This window comes from Megalobrama amblycephala, linkage group LG14 (assembly GCF_018812025.1).
Source record: "Megalobrama amblycephala isolate DHTTF-2021 linkage group LG14, ASM1881202v1, whole genome shotgun sequence".
Lineage (NCBI taxonomy): Eukaryota > Metazoa > Chordata > Actinopteri > Cypriniformes > Xenocyprididae > Megalobrama > Megalobrama amblycephala.
Window position 1 is genome coordinate 44,758,008 of NC_063057.1, and position 20,458 is coordinate 44,778,465.

Consider the following 20,458-nt stretch of genomic DNA (forward strand, 5'->3'; position numbering starts at 1 on the left):
ATTTAATCTCACACACTACTTAGGATGGATAGTATGGACATTGGGATGCAGGGTGAGTTAAAGGTATAGTTCACCCAAAAATGAAAATTCTTTCATCATTTGGGGCTTTTGCACCCAAAAGTGTACAAGCAATAGGGATAACCGCACCCTGGCGAGGATTGTGAAACAAAACCCTTTCAAAAATGTGGGGGAGATTCACAAAGATTGGACTGCAGCTGGAGTCAGTACTTCAAGAACCACTACACACAGACATATGCAAGACATGGGTTTCTGCTGTCGCATTCCTTGTGTCAAGCCACTCTTGAACAACAGACAGAGTCAGAAGCGTCTAAAGACAAAAAGGACTGGACTGCTGCTGAGTGGTCCAAAGTTATGTTCTCTGATGAAAGTAAATTTTGCTTTTCCTTTGGAAATCAGGGTCCCAGAGTCTGGAGGAAGAGAGGAGAGGCACACAATCCACGTTGCTCGAGGTCCAGTGTAAAGTTTCCACAGTCAGTGATGGTTTGGGGTGCCATGTCATCTGCTGGTGTTGGTCCACTGTGTTTTCTGAGGTCTAAGATCAACACAGCCGTACACCAGGAAGTTTTCGAGCACTTCATGCTTCCTGCTGCTGACCAACTTTATGGAGATGCAGATTTCATTTTCCAACAGGACTTGACACCTGCACACAGTGCCAAAGCTACCAGTACCTGGTTTAAGGACCATGGTATCCCTGTTCTTAATTGGCCAGCAAACTTGCCTGACCTTAACCCCATAGAAAATCTATGGGGTATTGTGAAGAGGAAGATGCGATATGCCAGACCCAACAATGCAGAAGAGCTGAAGGCCACTATCAGAGCAACCTGGGCTCTCATAACACCTCAGCAGTGCCACAGACTGATCAACTCCATGCCACGCCGCATTGCTGCAGTAATTCAGGCAAAAGGAGCCCCAACTAAGTATTGAGTGCTGTACATGCTCATACTTTATGTTCATACTTTTCAGTTGGCCAAGATTTTTAAAAATCCTTTCTTTGTATTGGTCTTAAGTAATATTCTAATTTTCTGAGATACTGAATTTGGGATTTTCCTTAGTTGTCAGTTATAATCATCAAAATTAAAAGAAGTAAACATTTGAAATATATCAGTCTCTGTGTAATGAATGAATATAATATACAAGTTTCACTTTTTGAATGGAATTAGTGAAATAAATCAACTTTTTGATGATATTCTAATTATATGACCAGCACCTGTATAGTACTGGTTTAGACCCTACTCTGAAGTAGAAGCTAATTTAGTTTCCCCAAAAGGAGTTCCTAGAACTGTAATGGTAATGGATAATGGTAATATGCAATTGACCAATCAGAATCAGGTTTTTTACAGAGCCATGTAATAATTTTAGTTAATTAGATTAGTCAAGACTCAAAATGACAATATTTTTAGGCTGTAATCCAAAGCTCCTCAGTCTTTTTTTTTTTTTTTAAATTAAACAAGAGTTTGTTACTGCAGTTTTGTCAGAAAAGATTAGCCAGCTGCCTAACAGCTGAAAGAGGAAAAATTCTCTTCCTCCTAGATACAGTGATGTCACTGTCCTCTAAAAGAGGAAATAATACTTGCTTGTTTCACTTCAGTTAAAAATGTATCTAATGACTGTTCGACTCATCTATCAAAATGGACCTGCGCATAACCATTCTAACTCTAACCACTGTTCTTTCAACTAGTGCTGAATGTAAGTTGAAGTTTTTAAATTGCTCAGGTACAATATTCATATGTGGTAAAATAGCAAACTTGAAAGTTTAAACTAATTATTTGTAACACCTATTCATTCATTCAAAACCTGCTTTTGTGCTTTCACTAGGGTTGAATGTTTCAATACATTACACTGTTACATAGCCATTGTTTAAAAATATGTTGTGCAAGGTATTCAGAAGATTTGGTTTAAAATGTATTTTCATTGACTTGGTGTTATCAACAAGTAGTCATTTTCAAAACTCATTAAAAAAATGTCTATGAGAACTATGTACTGAGAACATTCGACTCGGGAACATCAAAACAAAATGTAGTAATTACAACAATCCAAAATAATTAAAAAGCAATGCAGTAATAATGCAACAAATGTTTAGAGGTGCTAATAAGATTACATAACAGTACAATTAACACAACCTTCTGAATACATCATAATTTTAAATTATTGACTTCAAATTATGGATAAACTATGGATTTTAGTTTAATTTAGAAATAGAGATATGGCATAAGAATATAATAAAGCTGTAGGTAATTTACAAACCACTTTTCTCAGCAACAAGAAGAGCTTTGTTCCAGTCGTTAGTACAATTATTTTGAATTCTTAACAGAAGCATTTGGAAGTGTTTTCTTTGAGGATGTATCAAACCATGTGTAGATACTGTCACACTTTTTTTTATAGTACACACTTTCGGTAGCTTATGATTGCGGTGTGAACAATGAAAGATTTATCAATTAAATCAACTAAAATGTACAATTCATTAGTATCAGGCTGCATTCAGGGAGGGAGTTTTTGCTGTTGTTTTTAGTTGATTGAGAAAAAACTGTAAAATGAATTAGATCAGCTAACACTTACAAAACAAAAGATTTATGTGAATTACATTGCATTATTTGAATTGCAAGGCTATATTCAGGGCCAAAGTGTGGCTCATTTTCAGTCCAGAAGGTTAATGTTTAATGCCCAAGACCGCACACACAGAGGTTGTGTTAAACAAATACTGTATGTTCAGTCGAGTTAAAAAAAAAAAAAAAAAAAAAAACATTTTAACCTAGCATCTAAAGTTTCATTAAGTATTATATGTACTGCACATGGTACATAGGCCTATGTTGATTCACTCTGTGTGTGTGCATGTGTGTTTGAGAGAGAGATAGAGAGAGAACACACACTGTCTACCAAGTGACATAAGACAAAAAAACCCGCTTTTGATAGCATAAGTAAGGCCCTGTTTACACCTGCTATTAAGATGTGTTTTGGTCAATCAGCTTACAAGTAGACGAGGGAGATCTGAACCTTGTTGATCTGGTATGGCCCAATGAATATGCGGGCTAACTTGCAAAATGCCACCCAGACATGAAATGTGAAAAAGCCTCGATAAGGCGTGTAATGCACAGGGCCACGATAGGCTATTTAACGTGAAGGGCCCTATAGACTGTGTAATGCGAAGGCTACGATAAAGTTAACAGGATAAGCGTGAAGGGCCGTGATGATCCATTAAATGCAAAGATGATGTTAGGTCCAGGGGCGTCGGACTGGGGGGGTAAAGGGTACCGAGTACCCAGGGCCCGAGGCAGGGGGGGGCCCCTTAGAAGTCAGTTTTCTATACATGCATATACATACACTAACATTTGTATAGCATTTATGTACAAATAGGAAAGTTCCTGTGCAAAACTAAACTTGTAGTTAGGCACTGGTTTGGTATAAAAAAAGTCATTTTCATGCTGTGCAGGGCCCCACCACCCCTCTCGAATCAATGTAAATGGTACGACCCGCAGGTTAGGCGCTTCTGCTGCGGACCTGCGGTGAATCAGTTAATGAGACAGTAGCTGGAGTTAGCCTTGATATGAACTAGGAAGACAGGGGAAGAGTCATGTCTTTCCTTAAGAAAGGAAAATCAGGGGCTCAAAAACGAAAAGAAAAGAAGATTAAAGAGAGAAAGGCAAATGAGGGCAAGCAGTCGCTCACTCAGTTTTTTGAAAAGAAAGGTGAGCTCCAAATGCATCATCGAGCATTGACATTGTTTTAACATAAATATCTACTCCAGGTAGAATAGCATACATTTATGTTCGTACTCTGTTTGAATAAGATACCAATACTTTATAGTATCACACCCTACATAGCGAGCAAACACTATTTCTGTGTAAATAACGGAGTGAGAAGCAGACGGAGGCGGAGCTGGGAGCTCAACACACTGCCACTCCAGGCAGCTGTGCAGCTTGTCTCCTCTTCTGCTGCAGTTCTCCGAGTCAGAAGTTTACATGAAAACACTGTATATTTCCCTCAATTGTCTAAATCTAACACCCGCGAAAACACAGATCGTTAGCGCCTATTTTACAGCATTGTTATGCAAATTAGATCGCGCACGCTCTTACATTAAGTACAGGATTGTTCTTCTCAGTTTAATGCACATCTTAATGATTGAAAATGACTTATTTTAAAACGTAATTCAAAGACTGAATGTCTAGTTCGGCGGTTAGTGTACCCTGTGATTCTATAGTCTGCATTTATTTTAAACAGACAAATAATCAGCAATTAACTTGTACTTAGCCTACACTTTAAAAAAGGTATTGTGACAATAAAGGATATTTTAGCAACCATTTGAAGCCATATATTTCAGTTTCAGACAAAAATATATTAATCAGAGTGTGGCTTATTTTGTTTACATTTTAAAGGTGCCCTAGAATCAAAAATTGAATTTATCTTGGCATAGTTGAATAACAAGAGTTCAGTACATGGAAAAGACATACAGTGAGTTTCAAACCCCATTGCTTCCTCTTTCTTATATAAATCTCATTTGTTTAAAAGACTTCTGGAAAACAAGCAGATCTCAACATAACACCGACTGTTACGTAACAGTCTGGATCATTAATATGTACACCCCCAATATTTGCATATGCCAGCCTCATGTTCAAGCATTAGACAAGGAAAGTCAGTATTAACGTCTGGATCTGTGCACAGACAAGGTAAGCAAGCAAGAACAACAGCGAAAAATGGACAGATGGAGCAATAATAACTGACATGATCCATGATAACATGATGTTTTTAGTGATATTTGTAAATTGTCTTTCTAAATGTTTCGTTAGCATGTTGCTAATGTACTGTTAAATGTGGTTAAAGTTACCATCATTTATTACCGTATTCATGGAGACAAGAGCCGTCGCTATTTTCATTATTAAACACTTGCAGTCTGTATAATTCATGAACACAACTTCATTCTTTATAAATCTCTCCAACAGTGTAGCATTAGCCGTTAGCCACAAAGCATAGCCTCAAACTCATAGAGAATCAAATGTAAACATCAAAATAAATACAATACTCACATGATTCGATGTATGCACACAGCATGCATGACGAACATCTTGTAAAGATCCATTTGAGGGTTATATTAGCTGTGTGAACTTTGTAAATGTGCTGTAATATAGTGGAGAGCTCGTGTGGCAGGGAGCGCGCGATGTAAGCGGGTGGCGCCGAGTGTAAATCAGTGCATTGTTAATGATGCCCCAAAATAGGCAGTTAAAAAATGTATTTAAAAAAATCTATGGGATATTTTGAGCTGAAACTTCACAGACACATTCAGGAGACACCTTAGACTTATATTACATCTTGTGAAAAAGCATTCTTGGGCACCTTTAAGTGTTTTTATGATAAAAATGCAATACCCCACCCATTGGTATCACTATGGTATTTGGTACGGGGGGCCCAGCAAGATGGTTTGTACCCAGGGCCCAAAATTTGGTGCTACGCCCCTGGTTAGGTCATATAATGGAAAGGGGCACTATAGTCTGTGTAATACATTGCTTGGAACTTGAATGCTGAGGATGACCATGTACACAGCACCTAGATACAGGGGGCTGACGCCCCACGTTCAGCTGCGTTCGTAGTAGCACCGGTTCAAGAAGAATGACCGGTGTAGAGACAAAATGGAAGACAGCAGTCCTCTGCATCTGCTGTTAGGAGAATTCTAAACCACTGCATTGTAATTGGAAGGCAGATAGTTTAGGTAAATAAATAGAAGGTATTATTTAGTTTCTAAAAGAAACTCAGAAAGAGCACAAGTACTGAAATTTGATATGCTTGGCCATGACTCCCGCTCACGGCTTGATAAAACACCTGTTCTTTAAAGTGTTCCAATGTGACAGGTCATGTTGACACGTTTGTGGTTAGATATTGGACGCCTGCCAAGTACTGCAGAAGTGATGCTTTTCAGAATGAGTTGCTCATTTGAATCCGATCAAAATATGTCTGTTTCTATTTCTCCTGACATGTAATAATGTAAGATTTGCAAAATTCCCTTAAGGGGGTCAAAACAACCCCTATAACTCTTTTTGACATGTGACCAGTGACCAATCCATTTGACCTTTTCTCATTAGAACAAAACATAAGTTTGAGTGGGATGTAAATTTCCCTATATGCTTATGGTATAATATGGACTGAGTCGTTGATAGTGGAGTTTTTTTCTTTTCCTTTGCTTTCCCTTGCTCTTCTGCTTCTTCTCTCCTATCTGCAAATATATTAATTGTTGTTCTTTCTTGCTGTATATTCTGATCTTCATCTATTAGATACAATACTCAGATTCCAGAATGTTATTATCATAGATGTTTGATTTCTGATTGTTATTTTACCTATTGGTTTTATTAAATATTTCCATTATCGATTAAAGTTTGTGTGTGAGGCTAAATTTAATTGCAATGAATAAATCATTTTTCTTCAACGTAATCAACTGCCTGGATCTCATTTTCTCAAGTTTTTGCATCAACTTTGATAATGCCTTATAAGTGAACTAAACCATGGCTAGCTATTGAACTCTGCAAAAGCAAGCAAACCTTTGCGAAAGGATAACAACACAACTCATGAGCTTTGAACGAATACCTTTAGTAAAGAGATAAAGCTTGCACGAGAGATGAGATGGGGCCACGATAAAGCACAAGTGAAATGTTTATGACCAGGCTTAGAGTACTTCTGATGTTCGATGTGCAGTGTGCTGTTATGATCGCAAATAACAGTGAGGGTGATGTTCTACATCTACTGCACTATTTTAATATATTACGACCAGGGATCGGAAATGGGCGATTTCCCGCATGATTGGCTTGGATCAGTGACCAGCCAGTCTCACGTCTTTCTGATTCTGAGCCGATCAGTTTTGTTACCAGGTTCAGTGGCACAGGCAATAGTCTCGAGAGATGGTGGTTCGGCATCGAGATGTCGTCCTTAGCCACATTAATAGTTTGGGGTTGAGACTCAACATGAGCATGTTGACGCCTACCCAGAGAACCACGTTCCTTTTACCCCTTTATTCCCTAAACATTGTGACCAATGTAAGTAAAATGGATAGTTCTCTATCTTGTCAGTAATGTCCTGTTATTGTAGCTTTTCAGCCCTGAAAGCTATGCAGATATTTACATATGGATATTATGGAAAATCTCTATTGACATCAGCAAGAATTATTTTGTATCATATTTTCTCAGCTATCCAATGTAACTGAATTAACAATCTCAAAAAATAAGCTTATTGTATTTATATGTTTTATTATGCTTAATCTTTTTCAGTTGAACATGAAGCATTTGAATATGTTTCATGCTCTGATACAGAAGAAGAGTATTACGTTGGATATGATGAAGAGGAGGCAGGGCATGTTGACTTTAAACAGAAGAAAGGAGTATCAACATTACCCGACTTTATGGAATCTAGGACATTTCCCGGATTTTATGAAATTGGTCTTGATGCAATGGTAGGATGCAAACATGACTTACCAATACAAATTGAAAATTTCAAGAACCTGTCACAAGAAATGGGTAAGACATAAAAATGTGCTATAAACATTTACTTTTTAACAAGGTTTTAAATAAAACACTTTAATGTTCCTTTTGTTGAGGGTTCATAAAGGGTTTTCTTAAATAAGCAATATCACATAAGCAACAGTGTCACAACATTATTATTCACAAAATTATGCATTATACATTCTTACTCCTCAAGTTCAGGATCTTTTATTGCTATTGTTGCTTCAATTCAGGTCAATAACTGAAGAATTCATATACTCTAATCAGCTCTATTTAAAAAAAAAAATAGTGTCATTATTCACTTTAAAGGGGTGGTTCAATACGATTTCACTTTTTTAACTTTAGTTAGTGTGTAATGTTGCTGCTTGAGCATAAACAGTATCTGCAAAGTTACAGCGCTGAAAGTTCAATGCAAACGGAGATATTGTCTTTTAAAGTTATGGCAGTTTAATGCCTACAAAAAAGACCGGTTTGGACTACAACAGGTTGTTGACATCATAAACCCTGCAAAACATGCCCCTGGGAACACACAACAAAGTGGGCGAGGCCATATCGTGCAGCATAATGGAAGCAGAAGAGTTGTGTACACTGGACGCGAGCGACGCGGCGCGACACGTCAAAAGATAATAGAACCAATTATAATCTGTGATATTTTTTACACTGGATGCGGCGCTGAAGACAGTTTCCAGAATCTACACAAGTTCAATGCTGGATGGCTATTACTGAATGCACAAAAGCTATTACTGGATAAAAGCTATTACTATTTCCCACTTTAAAAGCAGAACCTCCTGTTTATTGGTTTCAAACTGTAAGTACATTTTATTGTTTGTACATGTCCTTTAAACCTATAGTTCTGTTGCTACATCAAGGACATATACAAAGAGCAACTTGCTTCGCTAGCCAGTTAGCTAAATTCTACAAACACCAACAAACTTCTATGTTCATAGACAAACAGTTGTTCATGCTATAAATTAAACGCTACCTTTACAAAAATCCGACTACTTAGTCATGTATTCGGCTACAGTAAAGCTTTAATCAGGATAAAACTGTATATTGAAAGCTAACAAACAGCAGTGACAGCTTATCTAAACACTTTGACACAAATACAAAATTAAATACCATTCATAAACATCCTATAAAAGCCGCAATTGGGATTGAACCTCTTCATCTGGGTCTAATTCGGGCTCAGTTTGGTACAGCAATATAGATGCCGTTATTTACATTTTGACTGAAACAACGGATGGTAAGGGGCGTGTCGTTTCTGGACGCTTCAGCGAATCACAATACACTGATCCAGCTAACCAATCTGAGCACATTGCGTAATTTGGAGGGAGTGGCTTCATAGAAGCAGGAAGTCAAACGAGCCGTTCATATGACAGTGGAAACAGAGGTGTAAAATAAAGGTAAAATATATAAAAAATACAGCATTTTCAAAAAAAAACTAAGCATTAAGACATGTTAAACTGTGCCCCAAGCAACACAATCAAGCCTAGAAAAAAACATGTAACCACCCCTTTAAGTCAATTCAAGGCTGATTAATTTCAGTTTATAACATTTAAACTTACGCAAAGTGTATACAAAAATGATCCCGGTATGTTAGTGGAGGTAGTGCTTTGAGGTCTGTAATCCAGTCTTGGGCCATATGGATCTATGTTGTTCATAGTCTTTAATTTGTCCAAATACTATTGCTTGGCGTTGGCATTTAGTTTATCCCAGTATAGGGTCTCTTCTCCTTTTCCCCCTCCATATCATTCTTTCTCCCTTGAGATTTCAATGATTTCAGCAAACAAAACAAAAATATAGCTGCAAGCAGCGACGACGGGCCCAAGCCCCAGTGCCGCCACCACCCTGGAGCCTTTAGGCAGACTGTGCACGACAGGCAATATGCATTTAAACTGAGTAAATGTAAAAGGATTATGTCCTATTTCCATTTTTGTCATTAATTTGTTTTCCATGGCAACACCGTGTGAGTTATCAAATAATCATTCACAATTTAATATCTTCATTGACTTGCCACCATGTTCAGAAAGTTTGGTGTGAATTATTTGAATCTCTAGGTTCAGTTCATTTCTGACACCATGTTGTGTTATCTACTTTTACAATAAGGAATGCACATGATACTCAGAATGACTCTTTATTCAGGAACTGACATCATAACACTGTTCCCATTACAGAACATTTATTTATCACATTTATTAAAGCTGCAGTCCGCAATTTTTCCTCCTTGTCGCCATCTCTGTTTGAAACCTGCAATTGCAGTCATATGCGGAACAGTTATCTGTATGTGCGTTGTGCAACAGCACAGCTCGTCAGCGCGGATGAATTTAATGCTTGCTGTCAGTCACCGCACCGGTGTGGATACTGAACTTCAGAATCACAAATTCTATGTCTTGAAAGTATGGCCAACATAAGAATTTTCACTGGAAAATATCATTTGAACAAGTAAGTAACATGTCTGCCACTTTTGTTCTGACCAACTGAGGAAAAAATTGCGCTGCCAATGATGATTAAATCTAACGATCGCTTAGCTCGTATCACGCCAAACCGTGCAAATTATTATTACTGTTATATTGTTCTCAATTGGTAAATGTTAACAACATCAGCACTTCTATGACTATGTGTATATTAGCGTTACCTGTAGATTTTAATTTCTGTAGCCACTCAACAGTCCAAAGTATTTTGCTTTTTGACTACAAGTGAATCTCCAGTCATCACTGATGATTGTCATTTGGATCTTTCTGGATTACAATCCACCATCAAAATAAGTTTAATTATTTCAGCTACTGTGAGAAAAGGCTATAAATGACCCGCTACCAGCAGCATTCTCACGTGATAAAACCGACTAGCCTGGACAGGACTCCTTCCTTTCTGTTTACAGACGTGATGTAATGACGCACAGATGAACTGCTGCATGCTCGAATTTCCCACGGAAATCCACCATGTCTTATTATAAAACATTATTACAAGCCGTTGTGAATCGAGCTAAGATAATGAGATAGTTTTGAACACTGGCTGGTTATGTACTTACTCAAAAATTGTTTTTGGATAATTTTTAACCAAAAAAAGTTACGGACTGCAGCTTTAAGGAAAACAACAAATAATTTTAGTTTTATTAGTCAGACACAAAATAACTTTTATACATCATCTTTCTTATATATTATATGAAGAATAAATATGTATTAAAGAAACTTTTGGTTTGTCTCTTGAGGTCAGTAGAGGGCGCAGTGATCAAAATATTAATAAACTGTATTAAATTGTTTATTTAAAGTAATGAAATAACATGACTGTAAAAAAATCCATAATGTTTAAACTAACGTTTATAAATCAAAAATAATGCAGTAAATTGCATAAACAATAATGAACAAAACCGCATCATGAATTTATTCATAACTTAATACAAAGAGCCAAAGTGCTGATCACACAGATTGCATTTAAAAACATATGAGATGCAGTGTAATGGAATAAAAGCCCTACAATGTCTCAAGACATAAGTTGAACCTCTTTTAACTTTACATCACTTTCTAAACATGCGTCTCTCTGTTGCGCGACGTAAGTGAAACAGTCAAAGTTTTTTGTTTAGAAAATGTGCAAAATATGCTTTCTGTGTGAATGGCTTGGTTTCAGTTTTTACGTAACCAAGATCTTCTCCACCTTGAGCTTCTCAATTTGTCTAATATTTTGAATGAACAGTGCAGCAGCAACGCATATCGTGGGTTCAATTGGATAGGCTAACAAAACATTAAAATGCAACAATGACATCATCATCATCATCACTCAATTTCAATTTCAATTTCAAATGAGCTTTATTAGCATGACTGTGAATCACAGTGTTGCCAAAGCATTAACATATTATACATAAATAATAAAATAAACAAACAAACAAAACATATATTTATACATCATGTTACATGCAGCAATGCAAACAAATCCATCTTAGTAAATTAATAAATTAAGCAGGTCTCTAGAGAGTTATCCATCTCTAATTTTGTGAATGGCTAACACATATTTTGCAGCTAGTGTAGCTGTGTTATCATCTTCACCAAGTATGAAGGGGATTTTCTCAGTATCACTCAGTTCAATGAATGATGGAATTAGTGTTCCAAGTATGGAGAGAAATGTTTCTCTTGCATTGTGATATTTAGGACAGATGAGTAGGAAGTGTTTCTCATCCTCTATTTGCTGTAGGTCACAGTGTCTACGGATCCTCTGTTCTCTCGCTGTCCATGTTTGTCTATGTCTTCCTCTCTATTTCTAGATCATGGTCACTTAATCTGTATTTGGAGAGGATTTGTCTTTCTTTAAATTGTTTGATTAATAAATAATTTGCCAATTTAGTGGTTCTATTTAGGGTCGAGTAACATTGGAGTTTATTTTGGATCTCAAAATGTGCTTTTAGTGATTCATCATGAGTATCTTTTAGATTTTTGTCAATTTCTTTAATAATAGTTTTGGGGTTGTAGCTGTGGTCCACTGGGAATTGAGTTTCATGGACAAGTTGAAGAGCGAGTTTGTTAAGAGGATGAGAATCTGCTGAGTCTCAGTCAACAATTTGATCTCACAGTGATCTCACCATGAGCTCAGGATACTCATGATGTGGTCACAATGGGCCTCATTTACGAAATGACCGTATAACAGAAAATGGTGCGTACAGCCGTTTCCATGCAAAACTTGGCATTTATCAATATGGAAATGAGTGGTGACTAAGTTGTCTCACACAAGACAGGGGAACACAGGCTGGGATCGTGACACCCATAGGCTGAACACATAATATCCATGTGTATCACCGTTTTCACAGATTCACATTTTTGTAGTTTACATGGAGATGGTAACAGTATAGTTTTCAAACGATCGTTTTGATAGTTGCACTTTGAAACCCGTTTTTAAAAGTTTGCATTTTCAGGCCACCCAAACGCCATAGTCTTGTAAATGAATGTCAAAAACCAATACAAAGTTTTCAGTTTTTATTTGAAAGTCCCCGTGAACCAGAAGTTGCAAACGACTTTTCTCCGGGGTTGTGACGTATTTCCAAGCAAAACAGAATATTGAATAGAGGGCAGAGTTTTACTTCAGCGCTCCTCCTCTCCATCTCTCGCTCATAGCAGACTAACGGTTGCAGAGGAGTGGTTTAAACGTTTTCAACACAAGCCGTCAAACTGACGTCATCTGAGAAGGAACGCCATTCCAAACTGGAAGTAGCTTTTCAGATTTTGATTAAAGATTCCCACGACAAATTTTTTTTTTCTGTGTATTAACTTGCACAAATTAATTGTTCACTACAAGACTAGTAATATGCACTAACAAAGTAAATGGGGTCAATCAAGTTATCTGTGTTTATTTCTAGATGCACCCAGGACTTCAGTCTATCCAAAGGATGATGTTCAGCTGGGTGTTCAAAACACCCTCATCTGTCATGTGACTGCCTTCTATCCTCCATCTGTCAACATCTCATGGACTAAGAATAATGTTCATGTATCAGAGGGCATGAGTTTAAGTCTGTACCGTCCAAGGAAAGATCTTACCTTCAACATCTTTTCCACACTTAAGTTTACACCTGCTGAAGGAGACATTTACAGCTGCACGGTGAACCACAAAGCCCTCCAAGGTCAACCACAGACCAAAATATGGGGTGAGCATGATTTTTTAAATAGAACACAGTTACACAGTTCAACTTTTTATTGTTTTAAAAAAATCACCTGTTAATCTTTTATCCTATGGATGTATTTTCCAGATGTTGATGTTGCCCTCCCAAGTGTTGGTCCAGCTGTGTTCTGTGGAGTGGGTCTGACTATTGGGCTGATGGGAGTAGCTGTGGGAGTGTTCTTCCTCATTAAAGGACACAACTGTAACTGACTATGAAGCCATGAAAGCAAACTTTAAAAATATCTATTAATTGTTTTATAACTGAGCAATTTGAAAACAATGCTAAAGTTATAACAAGTTTCATTCTGCATGACAGGTGACAGTTGATGTTAAAGGTATATGAATACATTTAGATTAAATCTACATTTTATTGCCTCTCAAATACTTATGTAATGATTCGTCACCCAGGCTGGGATCCATTTGCAGGCTTTTATTAGAAGAAAGCGTGGTACAACAGGCAGGGTCAAACGGGCAAACAGTAATGGTAAGGGACAGGCAGAATCGTAGTCAGGGTACAGGCAAGAAATCAGGGCAGGCAGATATCACTCACAGTCCAGGTAACAATAAAAAGTCCAAAGGTAGAATCATAAACGAGAGGCAAACAGGATCAATAACAGTCAGGCAGTCAACACAAGAAAACACTCAGAAATGTACACCATGGCAACACAAGACTTCGCAAAGGTGATGGGTAAGTGAGAGTCTTAAATAGTCCGGTTGATGAGCTTCAGCTGGGTGTGGTGATTAGTAGGGGTGTGACGAGATCTCGTGTCACGAGATCTCGCGAGACTAATATGTGACGAGATTACTCGTCGAGGCGAAAAGTAATCTCGTGATGTTGCCATGACAGAGTGTTAGGATGATTAGGAAAGAATATGCCACCGCTACGTTTACATTACGCCTCCACTGTCGTTTTGCTTTGTATTTAAATAAAAAACATTTAATTCAGTTGGATAATAGTCACCGCCGCTCCATATTTACAGAGTTACGTGCGATCGCTGAAAGTGAAAGTAAACGCACGCACGCACGCATTCAAACGCGATTTCAACACCCCGCATTTTGAAAGCGGCTCCCTGATGAATGCAAATATCTCTCAATATGAAAGCTATTTTAGGCTGGGCAGTGTAGTTGTAACCCTCTCTTAGCTCTGTATCAAAGAAATATTTGGTCTTATTTACTCATTGAATATTGAGAGAGTGCGATTATGGTTGCACTTATTGTAAAGTGTTACCATAAAAATGAATAACAGTTTTCTCTTAATCTTATTAAGCACAAACAATAAGGTTTCATTTGTTAACATTAGTTAATGCACTGTGAACTATCATGAACTAACAATGAATGACTATTTTTATTAACTAACATAAACAAAGATTAATAAATACTGTAGCAAATATATTGCTCATTGTTAGTTGATGTTGGTTAATTAATGTTAATAAATGAGACCTTATTGTAAAGTGTTACCATTTTTATTTATACTGTTTTTATTTCTATGATCAGTTTGTAGAAAAGAGTTCAGTTATGAGTCCAAAAGTTGTAGAAGCTCATAAATCATGTACAGTAAGGAGAGAAGTCAGTCAGTTGAGTTAGTGGCAAAACCTTTTACAGTGCTTGAGTATTGTTGTCTTTTACTGCATATGATAATTCATGCTCAGAAAGTAGAACTGAAATGACATTCATTATAAGATGAGTAGTTAAAACATTTCAAATACACCTGCAGAATATTTTTTCTAGTCATGTATTTTGCCATTGAGGATTTCTTAAAAATAGTGTGTAAAAATCTTGTCTCGTCTCATCTCGTGAACTCAATCTCGAGTCTCGTCTCATGAGATACCTGTCTCGTCACACCCCTAGTGATTAGTCCAAGGTATGGGGCTGATGAGAAATGTAGTGTGTGTGTGTGTGTGTGTGTGTCAGTATTCGGGAGAGGGTTTGTTTGGGTTTGTGTTGTTTTAAATATTTAAAAAATATATATATATCATAGAGTTGTTTGTGGTGGGGTAAATTAAACATGATATGTGGTGACATCACAATCATGTTGCATTGTGGTATATTGGAGCTGCCCGAAGTGTGCATATGAAGTAGACTCAGTCCCTCAGTCGAAATCAAGGGAGCAATGGTTTGTCCATATAAACTTCCCCCGTCAATGGTTCCCAACGCAATTCAAAATGGTGGCAGGGATTCCCCTGAGGGAAATTGCCTAGGGAAGTTGAAGTTACTGAGGGTTTTTCAATAGGGAAGTTTCTGTAAGAAAAAAACAACAACTACACTACAGCTTTTTATTTATATTAGGCACTGGATAATGCAACACTTGATCAGATAGGTAGCTGGACAGTGTTTGAGTTGATAAATGAAAGGAGGATACTACCTAGTAACATATTTATACCTGAAGTAGCTGATTGGTCAGTCATCCACCTGCCTTGAACATAAAGGACTGGCAGGTTTCAGCTGGGATTCAGTGTGAGCGAAGATGTCATTGCTAAAGCACTTGAGTTGTCATCTCATTCTGACACTGCCTGTATTGACTGGAGCAGATAGTGGTAAGTAAGATGAAAGTAATATAATTAAATATCAACAATAATTGAATTATTACTAGGAGTAGTAGACATTTTTTAAAAAGAGTAATTTGTTTGATGCTCCTCTGAGAATGGATTCTTTGTAAATTACTTTAAAAGTTTTTTCTTGTTGACAAAACTGATTGTTCTGCCTCTACATTCTTTTTCAGCTGATGACTTTTCCTTAAGATGGGCAAGATGCATTTTTAGCTCTCCTGATTTCAGTGACATGGCGTATATTGACAGCTTTTACTTTAATAAATTTCTGTTCACACAGTTTAACAGTACTTTGAGGAGGTTTGTGGGGTTTAGTGAGTTTGGAAAGAGAGTTGCTGAGATTTGGAACAGTGGCACCTTTGTGCAAATCAGAGAGAAATGGAGTTAGTATATGCCAAAATATTTTAAAATCCAAGGTCCCACCTGAACTTTTTAAAGCAGGTAGGTGGCTCAAACTCTTCTCTGATCTTTACCGTCACTCATGAAATTTATTTATTTTTTTAAATTTAAGTTATTTCTACATGAGTATATTCTAGTAACTAGAAAATAATTAATATTGGAATAATGTTTTTGTAACGAGGCAGGCTCAGAGAGATCCATGTGCAGCTTTATTTTAAACTCGGGTGAGGGCGCCCTCAGGTGGCGATCGGAGGGAGCCACAGAGGCCGCGTTCGTGACAGTTTTAATGTTACTATGAATGAACACTAGCATCTAAGAATTCAATTGTAAAAACCGGTAACTTTACATTAAGGTTCCCTTTATAAAGGTGTTTGTTAATGAGTAATAAGTCATTTACAAATGCATTATAAATCATTAATAATGCAGTTATAACTGTATAAATAAAAATGGCGACTTTATGCAATACCTGCCAATGTTACGGATGGTTGCGATAGAGAGAGACGTTCACGGAAATCCACACTTAAGGGTATTTATTCACAATGAAGGAGAGTTACACACAACCAAACACAGTTTGGTTGTGTGTAACCCCCAAGAAATTTTTTCCCCAAGAAATCCCTGGTGGTAGGAAGGGACTTGTGAGTTGACTCATGTAGGGCTGGAGCTGGCTCGTCGAGGGCTGGAGAGGGCTTGAAGGCTGGAGAGGGCTCGTCGAGGGTTGGAGGGGGCTTGAAGGCCGGAGAGGGCTCGTCGTAGACCGGAGAGGCGAACTTGCAGGTGGCTGGAGTGGGCTCTGTGAAGGCTGGAGCGGGTTTGGCGAAGGCTGGAGCGGGCTCGTGGAAGGCTGGAGCAGGTTTGTGAAAGACTGGATCGGGCTCGTGGAAGACTGCCGCAGGCTTGTGGAAGACTGGAGCAGGCTTGAGGAAGGCTGGCTTCTTGGGCCGGACTTCCTCTTGTATGGCTTGGGCGTAGGATCAGGCTGGAGTCCCAGGGAATGCCCACTGGAGGTGGAGGAATTCAGCAGCTGGTGAACTGGCCAGGCCGCCTGTGTCTCCGAGAGGGCTGGACGAGGAGAATAAGACTCTTTTTGAACCTCTTCAATTTCAAATTCGGAACCATTAAGAAGGAGAATCAGATTAATAGACTCGACTAGGGAAAAGAGGCATTTGGGTTCAATATAGCGAATTGTCTCCTCGTCCAGACCCCTCAAAAAACAGGTGTTAAGGATTGCATCTGGCCAGCTCACCTTAGAAGAAAGCTCAGCGAATTCCTCAACATATCTCTCCAGCGGGCGTCTGTCCTGATTAACAGTCCAGATGCAGTCCTCCGCTGAGAGTTTGGGCTGTCGTCTTCTTGAGGGCACAGGGACAAGGAAGATACCCATACTTCTTTGTAGATTTCCAACGGTAAGGTCTGATCTTCTGTTACGGATGGTTGCGATAGAGATGAGACGTTCACGGAAATCCACACTTAAGGGTATTTATTCACAACGAAGGAGAGTTACACACAACCAAACACAGTAAACTAACAATAGAACAGACAAGGAATGCAGGGAGTGAGTTCATTATAAAGTGCAGATGATCAAGTCCAGGTGCAGGTGATGAATGATGGGGAGATGACGAGGAAGTGAGTACAGGTGTGGAAACAGGAGGATCATGGAGTCCGGGAACAGAGGGAACTGTGACAGCCAAATAGTGAGCCGTTTTTAACTTACATGTTATAAATGCTTAATAAATGTATAAACTCAAAACCAGATTCCTGGTTTATTTCCTGAAGCAGCAAAAAAAATTGACTGAAGGGTGTTGTATTTGTGGTTTTCTTATTAACATCTCATGAATGCCACTTTTCATACTATGTTGCTTACCAGAAGTTTCTGTCTTACCCATGATACTCTCCAAAAAGGTCATGATGCCTATCCACAGCTTGTTTATCAAGAGGTCTTGTAAGGTCAAAACCTTTTTATTCACTTTCACAGGTTATTAATGTTTATAACTCATTAATAAATGGTTCACAGGTTTTCATTTTACATTAAGGTTCACTTTCACAGGTTATTCATGTTTATAACTCATTAATAAATGGTTCACACTACATTAAGGTTCACTGTCAACTAATACTGGAATTAAATTTTTAATTATTAACTGGCATTGTTTTTATACAATGCTGTGGATTGGCATCATGACCTTTTTGGAGAGTATCATGGATAAGACAGAAACTTCTGGTAAGCAACATAGTAAGAAAAGTGGCAAGTCATGAGATATTAATAAGTAAAATACAAATACAACACCCTTCAGTATAATTATGGTATTCAGTTTTTGCTGCATCATAAAATAAACTGTTGAGTTAAATAAGTGTTAATAAATACATTTATTAAGCATTTATAACATGTGAGTTAAAAACCGCTCACTATTTGTCAGGTATTGCATTAAAGTTGCCCTTTTTATCCTGCAGTTATAACTGCATTATTAATGACTTATAATGCATTTGTAAATGACTTATTACTCATTAACAAACACCTTTATAAACCTTTTACAAAGGGAACTTTAATGTAAAGTGTTACCTAAAAACCTTTTGAGAAAAAAATTATTATTAATAATTCTTTAATTTCAATTTATCATCTCAACCTCCAATACACAAACATACAAGACGTGTTGGAAACTGCATATTTGGGATGTTGCTTTCTTTGATTCAGTGAAACCAAAGGTTAAGCTCATTTCCGTGACGAGGGCTGGGAGCAGACATCCAGTGTTGATGTGCAGCGCATATGAATTTTATCCTCAACACATCAAAGTGTCTTGGCTGAGAGATGGTAAACTGATGACCTCTGAAGTGACCTCAACAATGGAGATGGCTGATGGTGACTGGTACTACCAGATTCACTCTGAGCTGGAATACAGACCCAAATCTGGAGAGAAAATCTCCTGTATGGTGGAGCATGCCAGCTTCAATAAACCCATGATTTATGACTGGGGTAAGAGGAGACACTCACCTACTGTCATATTATAATTATAATCGTGTTTGTGGTCAGCATAATTTGACACATGAGTGTACTCCACAGATCCGTCTCTCCCTGAGCGGAATAAAATCGCTATTGGAGCTTCTGGTCTGGTGCTGGGTATCATCATAGCAGCTGCTGGACTTATTTACTACAGGATGAAATTAGCAGGTCAGTGGATATTAGAATGATTTAGAATGATATTAATCTGTTTTCATCATCCCTTTACATGCATGTAACTTGTCAATCTTTTTTTTTTCTTTGACAGGAAGGATCCTTGATCACTCATTACTCACTTGATCACTCAATAATTATCTATATTTTTAGGACTTCATTATGACTACAAGGGGACTAATGATGAATAATGGACTGTTTGTGACATTAGCTTTGTAACATAATCATGGCTCACTAGTTTTCAGTTATGTACGTTTTCAATGTGCTGTAATAACCTTGTTCAGAGGTTTTCAATCCTAGTTCTGGGGACCCACTGCTCTGCATATTTTCTGTCTCTCTTATCTAAAATACTCAGGGTATGTTTACACGACATTGATTTACTAAAAACGCTTCCTTTGCATTTTTAAACAACATTGTAAAAACAATCCTTTTCACACAGATCCACGAAAATAATTAAAAGCGCTGTATTGTGCATGCCAGGCCAGTAGATGGCAATGTCACTTTGTAAAGAAAAAACAACATGCCTGCGCACATATGCATTCTTTTAAAAATGGTGAATACAAACAATCAAGACGCATGCACATGACAACACCATTTTCACAAATTCACGTTTTTGTAGTTTACACAGAGATGATAAAAGTATCATTTTCAAAATTTTGCATTTCAGACTCTCTTCTAATGAGCTGATAATCTGAATCAGGAAGAAATACAAAATGTGTAGATCGGTGGGTCCCCATGACCAGGACTGAAAACCATTGAACTAGTTTGTTAAATGCCACTTAAAATGAGTGTTCATTAGAAGATTTAAAGATCCAAACAATTCTTTATAAAAGTCCACATTGTTATTGCAGATGAAATATAACACAGATAACATTAAATAAATATTTTTATTATGTTAAATTGATTATTAGTCACCTTTCTCCAAACCTCTCACCATTGGTTGCACATTTCCGTCATGTTATGTAGTTTAACAGTTTTTACACACGTTTGAAGTTCTGAACTGAATCCTCGTCCAAAGCGCAATGGTTTTGGGCAGTATTAGCCTTTATAGCAGGGGTGGGGAACGTTGATCCTGGAGGGCCATTGTCCTGCAGAGTTTAGCTCCAACCCTGAAAAAAACACTCACCTGCCTGTAACTTTAGTAATCCTGAAGACCTTGATTAGCTTCAGGTGTGTTTAATTATGGTTGGAGCTAAACTCTGCAGGACAATGGC

General features: G+C 37.7%; 1 protein-coding gene and 1 pseudogene across 2 annotated transcripts; both read left to right on the plus strand.

The window, feature by feature from the left end:
• Positions 1–1,572: 1,572 nt before the first annotated feature.
• Positions 1,573–13,981, plus strand: LOC125245903 (H-2 class II histocompatibility antigen, A-U alpha chain-like). Of its 2 annotated transcripts, none has more exons than XM_048156732.1 (4): positions 1,573–1,707; positions 7,266–7,511; positions 12,838–13,122; positions 13,225–13,981. In XM_048156732.1, the coding sequence occupies exons 1-4, from the start codon at positions 1,650–1,652 to the stop codon at positions 13,344–13,346; spliced, it is 711 nt and encodes a 236-aa protein (XP_048012689.1). In that variant the 5' UTR covers positions 1,573–1,649; the 3' UTR covers positions 13,347–13,981. The 2 variants fall into 2 exon arrangements, with proteins under 2 accessions (XP_048012689.1, XP_048012688.1); XM_048156731.1 differs by lacking the exon at positions 1,573–1,707 and adding an exon at positions 3,316–3,704.
• Positions 13,982–14,870: 889 nt separating this feature from the next.
• Positions 14,871–20,144, plus strand: LOC125245906 (annotated as a pseudogene).
• The last annotated feature ends 314 nt before the right edge of the window (positions 20,145–20,458 follow it).